Below are 10618 nucleotides of genomic sequence, written 5' to 3'. Positions count from 1 at the left end.
TGCAATATCTTGGAAATCATGAATATCCGATGAAGTATATTAGTTTTACATGCAAAATGTAAAACTTTGATTTGGCGATAGAGTGGATTAAAACTCTACAGTTTTAGAGATGGTGCTTCCGCAGACTATTCTCTACCCTAAAAATAGTGCATAGGTGTCTATAGGAAAACCAGCTTTTACCGTGCATTTGAAGAAATTTTAACAATGAAATGCATTTTTCTCTGTTTCACAAAAAAAAGAAAGAATACAATGATGGATAAATTTACACGAAGTGCTCAAACTCAACTATCATATAAGTATGGTTTATTTTACTGTTCCACCGGTTTGAATACTTTCGTTGGTGTCTAGTTTGAAGTAGTGTAGTTTATTGTTAGAAAAACAAATGTAACTCCGTTTAATAAATGGTATTATCAATAATCTCATCTATACAGTTTTTCTATAAAAAAAAACTCATCGTATCAGTAATTGCATTAAAACATTATTTGCAGTTGAAAATTAGAACAGTTTACGTCTGCATCTACACTACATAAAGTGTCCACATCTACATTGCAAATTGCATATGCAATAATAAAGTAAGTTCAATCCTTTTTTTAATTGGCCCCCATAGCTTTCCAACTTCACGATTATTTATCTTCTCAAAACTTCTTCTAATGTTTCTTTTTCTTTTAATTTTGATCTCATTCTTTGAAAAAAAATTCTCAATATAAAGTTCAATTTTCTTTTTCTCTTTATTCTCTCTTGATTATTTCAACTAAACTAAATTGATATATTTAGTGATCAAAACAGTAGGACCAGTCACGGCTGTCTGTGCAATTAGAGTGGTTGAATAGACCCTAAATATAAAAATAAAAAGTTTAATTTTTTTATATATTGAAGTTCATATAATAAACATAGTGGAGTGGTCGAACAAGGCTCTAGATGATCTAAGTTCGAATTTACATATTGAAGTTCATATAACGAATGAGATGAGCTGAGCTGGCTCTTTTTTACACTCCTACTCATGATTGGCCAAGTTTTGCTATAGAGTTAGAGACGATAAAGACTCTGCTGATATGCTTTCCAGAATTGAAGATCTTTCACATCCCAAAAGCGCATCCCAACAATATAGAGAGTTAGACATGGGCTACTAAAATTCCAACAATTGGTATCAAAGCGGACGAAAATCTTCAAGAAAAAAAATACCCTTTAAGTCGGAAAAGGAGGTATGTGGCATAAACTAGCCAGGAGATCATGGAACCTATGGTGTTGTAGGAAGAACATCCTCAAAGCAACACAAATTAACCTTGCGATTGGGTGCCAGATGTTGAAGACGCGACAAGATAGGTGCCAAGGAATTTCGCTGAAGGAATGGATACAAAATGAGTATGGTCCTTGATTTCAGGGAAAAAAATGTCAATTAAAGCAACACATTAGAAGTTAAAACAAATAATGTCTAATATATAAAGTGATTTCTAACTCTAATTAATACGAGATCTTTTGGAAAGGAATCCAAAAGTAAATTCATGCGTATTTGCCTCTAAGGTCCAAAGTGGACAATATCGTACTAATAAGACAATAAAGAGTTGGACATGGGCTAAACAAATCCAACAAAATGGAATCTCAGACTTTTTAGCTAGGAATGCGAAGTCTTTTTATAGAGAGCTTTGTTACATCGCGGTATGATTATCAAGATCACCTCAAGTTTGAATAATAGAATAGTCGTTCGTTGTAAAAAAACGACTAAGTCAATCAATATTTTCTCATTTGTTTGTAATGTGGTAATTAAACAACTCAGAGCTCATTCATATATCACGGACACAAAATACAAGAGCATATAGTCTCGCACGTAGTGAAAGGAAGCAACTGTCTTATGTTGTTGCAAGGAAGCAACTGTCTTATGTTGTTCATATGGATGCAGATCTACCTGTTTGGTTTGCAGAGTCTACATAAGTCTATTTAAGTTGCTGGCAACAAAAAAAAACAGAAATGAAATAACATAAGGAAGCCAATAACCCGAAGTAGCTCAAATATTTTTTTTATCAACGAACAGTATTAATCACCGAATATCAAGTTGGAATTTTAATAGACCAAACTAGACTTTGACCCGCGCGTCCGCGTGGGTATATTTTTTCAAAAATATACTCATGTTTGTTTTACTATTATATATTGTATATGTGTCATCATATAATTAATCATATTTTATACATACCATCATATAAGTAATCATATAGTTAATAGTATTTTATATGCATCATCATATAAATAATCACATATATTATATTTTTATAACTTAATGTGAAATACAAAAACCATAATTTAAGTTGGTGTTTGAAATTGGACATTGTATTGTATTTTTCTTATATATATTGAAAACATTTTTTTATATTGGTTATAGCAAAATATTTTAGTAAAAATCAATTTGTGAATATATGTATATTACATGAAGTTAAGATTTGTAATCTAAAGAATGGAGATGGGACTTTGATAAATATAGAGCTCAAAATATAAGAAAAAATCCTGAAAATAAAAATTTCACTTTCAAATATAAAATATATTAACGAAAATTAAAAACCAAATTAAGTTGTTAGAGGATTTTGTTTTTGCAAGACACATTGTGTAGATTTGATCAAATCTTATCTTAATGTGATTAGAATATTCTGGATAGATTATTGAATTAGATAATAATTAGATAAACATTTTTTAAATTACAAAATACAATATATATAAACGAACCGGTTTATATCTATAAGAAAACTTATAGCTAATCTTATGTATGTGTATGAATTGTATGATGTGCCATGATCTGTCATTTGTGTCTTGTAAATAGTGGAGATGCTCACTGAGCAAAATAAATAAATCAAATTGTCAGTCATTAATATAAACATGCATATAAAGATCAATGAAAAGAATATGTTACTTACTCTACATAAGGTTCTACGAGAACCATAGCAAGATGTGTTATTTTCTTCTCCATTTCAGTGAGTGTAATTGAGGTTCCGGTGGATATCAGACGCCCCTCTAAGATAGAGCTGTTCTCATACTCCATGTTTCTTTCACTTTTATCTTCTACATTTGTTGTCTTCTTCAGAAACTCACTGCAAAACTTGATACATTCCTCAGCTAGATATGACTCAGCGATGCACCCCTCTGGTCTTGCAGTATTTCTGACAAAGTTTTTGAGTACTTTCATGTACCTGAACAAATGTGAGTAAATATAGATTAGCTAATGAATACTAACAATGAAATAAGTAAAATGGACCATAATAGTACCTCTCAAATGGGTACATCCATCTAAAATGGACTGGTCCAACAAGTCGGGCTTCCCTTCCTAGATGCACAGTCAAATGGACCATGATATCGAAGAAACTTGGAGGAAAATATCTTTCGAACAAGCAGAGAGTCTCCACAATCTCCGCTTCCATGACCAAAAGCTGCTCCCTGTCGATCACTCTCTGACACAACAAATTGAAGAATGCGCATAGCCTTGTAATTGCTAGCCTAGGTCCTTTAGGTAACAACCCTTTAAGAGAAATCGGAAGAAGTTGTTGCATCAACACATGGTAGTCATGTGATTTCAGACCTGTGACTTTACAGTCATCTAGTGAAACACATCTAGAAATGTTTGAAGAAAATCCATCTGGGCCTTTGAAGTCAAATAGACGCCTGCAAAATACCTTCTTCTCTGTCTTGGATAATGACCACGGTGATGGAGGAAGATATGTTCTCTTTCCCTAGATTTTAGGGTGTAAATCCTGCCTAATACCAAGATCCTCCAGATCTTTACGATCAGGAAGACCGTCCTTCGATTTTCCACAGTGCAACAGTGTCGAAACTAATCTAGCTGAGACATTTCTCTCAGCATGCATTACATCTAAGTTGTGCCTCACCGGGAGTTCCTAATCATAACAGAAACAACAATAAAAACCTCATCTAAGTTAAACAAAATACAACAATAATAGAAAGATATAAGCAAAGGAAAGTAGTATCTTACCGCCCAATAAGGTAGTTTGAAAAAGATTGATCTCTTCTTCCATCTAGATAACTCATCCTCATCTACTTTGACTTCTTCATATTCCTCTTCCTCTTCCTCTGATTCACTGGATAAACCGTCAGTATCAGATCTTATATCTGTACAGACCACCCTTTTCCTCTTACTTCCAGATCGTTTAACATTTCCAAACTCATTCTTGAAATTTCTTAGGTTTTGAGATATTTCAAGCCCGGTTAAAGTCCTTCCCCTTCTCCCTTGTTCAGCGTTTCCATCGAACCACTTCTTCTTTCCACGAAATCTACAAACTGGTGGTAGACCCTTTATGTGGCACATGTACACATGCTTTCTTCTAAACTTTAACCACATACTATCAGTATTCTTCCCACATAAAGGACACCCCATTCTTCCCTTTACTTTGCAGCCTGCAAGATTCCCATAAGCTGGGAAATCACTGATCGTCCAAAGCAGCATCGCCTTCAGAGTAAACGTTGATCGAGTCACTGCGTCGTACACTAACTCTCCAATGCTCCACATATGGTTTAGATCCTCGATGAGGGGTTCTAAGTACACATCTATACTATTACCAGGCTGTTGTGGACCAGGAATCAACAATGAAAGCATGATGTTCTCCTTCTTCATGCATAAATCATGTGGCAAGTTGTAGTTGACTAACAAAACTGGCCAGCAACTGTACATCGTATTCTTCATATTGAATGGATTAAATCCATCTGCTGAAAGTCCAAGCCCCATGTTCCTTTCTTCAGCGGCAAAGGTAGAGTATTTGGCATTCATCTCATCCCATGTGACTGAATCAACGGGGTGTCGAAGTTTTCCATCAGTGCTTTTGTTGCTGAAGTGCCACCGTAAATCCATGGCCATTACCTCAGACCGGTACATTCTCTTCAGCCTTGGGATTATTGGAAAGTACCTTAACACTTTCTGCGGGACTCCTTTCTTCGTTTCATTAGTGTGGACATTAGTCTTCCATCTTGAAGCCTTGCATTTAGGACAGTGATCAAGCTTCTTCAACCTCTTTCTGAATAGGCAGCAGTCGTTGACACATGCATGAATCTTCTCGTAACCCATATCAAATGACTTCAAATTTTTTTTAACCTCATACAGTGAAGTGTGTAGCACATTCTCCTCTGGTAACATCTCCGGCAATGTCTCTAGCAGATCATTGAAGCTCTTGTCAGACCAACCATTCTTAGTCTTCAATCTAAATAATGATACAATAGCAGATAACTTGCTATGGTTTGCACAACTTGGATACAATGGTGTTTCACCATCAGCTAGCTTCGCCAAGAACTCATCTTCTTTCTTGTCGTCTCCCTCTGCCATCTCAAACAAATCCCCCGTACCATCAGCAGCTCGTATAACCCGAAGATCTCATCATTCCATTGATGAACTCTGCCTTCATCTGCAACCCCTGAGTTGAAGTCTCCATGTCGATACCAATCAGACCGCATCTTATAAGCCTCCTCCATACCCCTAGTAACGAGATGGTCAACTACCACACTTCCTGAGTGACGATCTATATTACGGCAGTCAATGAAAGGACATACAATCATATCAATCCCTCCAGAAGTTGCAGCCACATCTCATACAAACTTTGAAGCCCCTCTCTCATAAGCAGGATCAACTCTACATTTCAGAATCAAAAGGAAAAGCAAATAAACAAGTTAATTTAAGTCTCAAAACACCTACCGAAAGCTAACATATATGATTTAATTCATTACCTGCTAAGATGCACCCACGCTTTGTCCACCATTGTATGTTCTAACCTGTATTGAAACCTTTACTAACATAAAGAACCAATTCAAAGTAAAATCAATCAAATTCAGAAGACATATCAGTAGATAATAACTCGATATATACAGTCTCTCAATTCAAGCAAACAACTATGAAATCGATGTCAATCATGTAAAAGCAAACACGAAATCGAACATACAAAAACGAAATCAAAACCCTAGAAATCTAAACACGAAATCTGACCTCGCGATTGAAGCAAGATCACCTTCGGTGATGGAAATGGCGATGAATTTACGGTTGGGATAAGGAAATGGTGATGGAAATGGCGATGGAATCGATCTCACTTTTGTTAGGGTTCGAAGAGAAAAGGGGGAAATGAGAGCTATGAGAGAGGGAAAGTGAGTGATGAGAGGAAAATTTTGTGATTTTCATTAAGTGTTTCGCGAAAAATTACAATTTAGCTTCCCGCTTACTAAAACTTTACCTTAGCGTTAATCTAGTGTTGTTATAGAGTATATAAATTTTATATGGATCTACGATAGCAGATCAGTAAAACGAGCTATCATCATGTGCTATGAATGTGGACTTTTTTTGTAGTGTGATAAACAAAAGAAACATACTGTTCATGATATGTAAAAGGTGAACCGGATCTAATCTTTATAAGATTCAAGCTTATATGCTGACAATATTTTGTTCGTAATGCCAAGTCAATATAACTCTAAAAGAAGAGAAAGTGATTGCGGTTTGGATGTCATATTACGGACACAAATGTGCTTCGTAGTAAGGAATGTGCATCACATTAATACATGAAGAAGTGTATAAAGTGGACAACACATTACTATCTTATTTGGTAGAGTTTAGACTACGATGAAAGATGGACAAAGTTTTATCTAATTAGATTTTGTTATGTTGCAGGTGGAGTTAGTGATGTGAAGAGAAGCAAATACAATTTTGTATTGAACACAAGAGAAGAGACGCAAACACAATTATTTTAAAATAACGTGATGTCTATTTAGAATCAGTATTGAAAGACATATTATAAATAATATTATTCACTTTTTGAATTGTGCTTCTGTTAGCATATAACCAAAAAATATGACACTGATTTAGTTTTATCTTACGATATTGGTTTAGTTTAAGTAGCTTGATTACATTTTATAAGTAGCATGTGATATTCTACTAACCTATTTATAAGGGTCTAAAATTTAAATAACATCTTTCAACAGTAGATATAAAATATAATTTTAAATTAATAGATTAGATATTATCTTTTTCTTAATATACTGTTATTCATGATTTCAAACAACATTATAATTTTTTATATTATTATTCGTATTTTCAAACACTTGTAAAATGTACCCCAGTTTTAATAATATTGATTTTGTTATTGAGAACTAATAATATCGTTGACTTTTGATTCATGTTGATTCGATATTAACAACTTATCAACATTTTTTTGTAAGAACGTAAAATCGACTCTAGCTGTTGGTGAAAAATAACATACATTGCAAGAAACCGCAAAAGGTAATGTATTTCAACTTTTTAAACACAAAAAAGTGTGAAAAAGAAGATTCTATTTGGTTGGTAAGGTGAGGGTCTTATTGATGAGTTGAAAAATTAGACGTACGGTCAAAAATCATAGCATCTACTTTACTTTTCCAGTTCTTCTCAGAAAAAAAAAATGAAGAAATTAATAGAATTAAGTCACATGCATATTGAATACACTTAAAAAATTCTACTTAAACTGTCCACGGAAAAGTTTAGAATATAAAACAAGAAAATAAAAGTTTTCGATATAAAGTAACGAATTTTTTTATTTTACTTTAGTTGTGTATTTTTTTTTTCCTACAGAACAGCCAGACAATAAACATGCTTACGTAAGTTTTATTATTAATTTGTTTCCACTATCTTTTCTAGGCATGGACATTCTGGATCCCAATCGGGTTTCGCTTTAGTCCAATCGGATTCGGTTTAGTCCAATTGGATTTCGGTTTTTCGGGTTTATCAAAATCAGCCCAATTCGAGTTATATGAAAATTTGGTTCGGGATCGGTTCGGGACCGGTTCGGGACCGGTTCGGATTATATCGAGTTCGGGTCGGGTTTAGTAAATCTTCAAAGAACCGGTACAACCCGATGTATTTTCGGATTCGGGTCCCAATCGGTTCTTCTGTTTATATGTACCTGATTTATATCTACTTTGTAACCAAAAAGTAAGTAAAATCGGTTCTTCGGTTTTAAAATACTTGATTTGTACCTATTTTGTAACCAAAACATAAATAAAATCGGTTCAAAAAAAAGAAAGGAACATCAAATGTGATCATTCAAAATCAAGTGAAAGGTAAACACAGTTATTGATCGAAAGAAAACCAAATAAATGAAAGCATAAAACGAAAATCAAGTTCTCATGAAATGAAAAACATTATTCAATGAAAACAAAACCAAAATCTAAAAACTTCAACCATCAATCTTCATATAATAGATAATTATTTTAGATGTTCAATATATTTTGAATACATATTAGGAATTGAGATCATGTTTGGTACAAGTTCTTTTTGGAAATTTTGAATGTTTCGGGTTCTATCGGATATCCATTTAGGTTCGGATTCGGTTCGGATAATATCCATAACCCAAAATACCATAAACCAAGATCCATTCGGTATTTATGCCGGGTTCGGATAGGTTCGGATTCATTTTTATCGGATCCGGTTTGGTTCGGGTTTTCGGGTTTGGTTTATTTGCCCAGCTCTAATCTTTTCTTGTGGTTATGGGTCAAAGAATTATGGCTATCACGGGCCTTGAAATGGAGTGCTTAAAATGGTCATTCTGGTTGTTGTGGGGGGAAAATGGGCATTTAATTCCCGAAGTATTTGAAATCGGCAGTTTTAATACTCAAGTATTGCTTGCGCATACTTATTCCCCAACTAATAGTTGACTGCGCAAAATTGGGAACAAAATAGTCAACCGTTAACTGATGAACGAAAAAATAACGGTTTCCGTCAACTTTTTAACGGTGGAATAGTTTAATCATGATTTTGCGCAGTCAATGATTAATTGGGAAACAAATATGCACATATAATTCTTGAGTATTTAATTTGCCGATTAAAAATACTTAAGGAATTAAAAACAACACTCTTTTTTTTTTTAGAAAATCATAATTTGAAATATTTGAAATATTCTTTTGAAATATTCTCAAGTTAGATATAACCAATATACGAGAGTTTTATCTATTAGACAATTATATGTTGTACATTGGATCTCTACTTTAGACGATCATATATAATTATATGTACTTTACACATTCATATATTGTTCATCAGCAATATAATGCAAATGTAATTATCTTATGTTATTTTATATGCTTTTATAAATTAAATAACTCATTTTCCGGGATTAAATATCTTGTATATTATTTCAAATTATGAACCTTTCTAACTATGAATAATTTTAAAAATCATCTAAAGTGATATAAACATGAAGTACATCAACAATACGATGTAACTAATTATTTTGTATTATTTTATATGTCATTGTAAAAAATCAACAATCTATTTCTAAAGGTAAATATCTCGTACTATAATTTTATTTAACTTGAAAATATTTTTACTTTTGTTTTTTTTAAAGGGATTGATGTTAGTGACTTTCAATCTTATACGAAATATAAAAAAAAAATGAGTTTTTAATTCCTCAAGTATTTTCAATCGGAAAACTAAATACTCAAGTATTATATGTGCATATTTATTCCCCAATTAATCATTGACTGCGCAAAATCATGATTAAAATATTCTACCGTTAAAAAGTTGACGGAAACCATTATTTTTCGTTCATCAGTTAACCGTTGACTATTTTGATCCCAATTTTGCGCTATCAACTATTAGTTGAGGAATAAATATGCGCAAATAATATTTAAATATTAAAACTGCCGATTTCAAATACTTCGGGAATTAAATGCCCATTTTCCCGTTGTTGTGGTGGTACAAATATTAATCTGGTTCTTTTTAGAAAAACTCCTTAAGAACATAAAACATTATACTTTGACATATCTGCCTAGCCGTTCTCATTTTAAACTTTCTTTTTAAGATATAATTTTATTAAAATAATTTGGTAACTAGAGATTATGCACTTGAAAATAATAAATATTAAAGAATGTTAATCAGCACTTTTCGTTGAAAATGTTACAAATATTACTATAAATATATAAATTCTTTTAATTATAAATAATAATAAAAATTACTTGGAAAAGGTAATGAACAAAATGTATTTTTTTATGGATGTGTTTTTCACTTTTTTGGATCAAAATTTTCATGGATGTCTTAGTAGGTGGTTTGGATAGTTCATGGTTGTACTCCGGGCCAGCCTTGTTGCCAAGTCATTTTAGTAAAAATCAAAATCGGAGAAATTTAGCAATTGGTTGTTTTTTATTGGTTACTCTTCTTATTATGTATGGTTTATAATAGAGATATATTGCTCTATTCAAATTGATGATGATACACAACTAAAGTTAAAAATTTTACTTTTCATATTATATTTAAGAAAAAGAGATGGATCTTTTTTTGATATCTTTTTAATATAGATATTTGTGTGTGGTTTGCTATTATAAAATTGTTTTAAAATTAGTATCAATGATATTACCTGAGGCTGATTATATATATGTAATGTACTATTGTTATAAAAATAACAGAAAAATCTATCTTTATTCATGACATAGATGTTTCTTAAATAAGAGATTATACCGTCATAGATAAATGGAAATATTACAAATAATAATCTCTTGGTTATGAGCCATCCACAATCTGGTTCATAACACTTCCCCTTGGATGCCATAACCATTTAGAGCTTGTAATGTGCTTTAATGTTGCATCATTAAAACCTTACCAGGAAAACCCAATTGGGACAAA

General features: G+C 32.6%; 1 protein-coding gene across 1 annotated transcript; it reads right to left on the bottom strand.

Moving 5' to 3' along the window:
* Nucleotides 1-2896: 2896 nt before the first annotated feature.
* Nucleotides 2897-5311, bottom strand: LOC106323539. Its single transcript, XM_013761644.1, has 4 exons — nucleotides 3971-5311; nucleotides 3743-3875; nucleotides 3250-3577; nucleotides 2897-3173 (listed from the first exon to the last, which is right to left on the bottom strand). The coding sequence occupies exons 1-4, from the start codon at nucleotides 5309-5311 to the stop codon at nucleotides 2897-2899; spliced, it is 2079 nt and encodes a 692-aa protein (XP_013617098.1).
* Between the last annotated feature and the right edge of the window lie 5307 nt (nucleotides 5312-10618).

The sequence above is a fragment of the Brassica oleracea genome, chromosome C2 (assembly GCF_000695525.1).
Source record: "Brassica oleracea var. oleracea cultivar TO1000 chromosome C2, BOL, whole genome shotgun sequence".
NCBI classification, from domain to species: Eukaryota; Viridiplantae; Streptophyta; class Magnoliopsida; order Brassicales; family Brassicaceae; genus Brassica; species Brassica oleracea.
This window is presented reverse-complemented; position numbering and strand designations above follow the sequence as displayed.

Excerpts from the sequence above, each read along its gene's own strand:
- LOC106323539 (XM_013761644.1), bottom strand. The coding sequence starts at position 5,311 with ATGGCAGAGGGAGACGACAAGAAAGAAGATGAGTTCTTGGCGAAGCTA. Across the intron at positions 3,578-3,742 it reads TAAAGATCTGGAGGATCTTG|ATGACTGTAAAGTCACAGGT; the intron begins GTATTAGGCAGG and ends GTGTTTCACTAG. Across the intron at positions 3,174-3,249 it reads TGGATGTACCCATTTGAGAG|GTACATGAAAGTACTCAAAA; the intron begins GTACTATTATGG and ends ACATTTGTTCAG.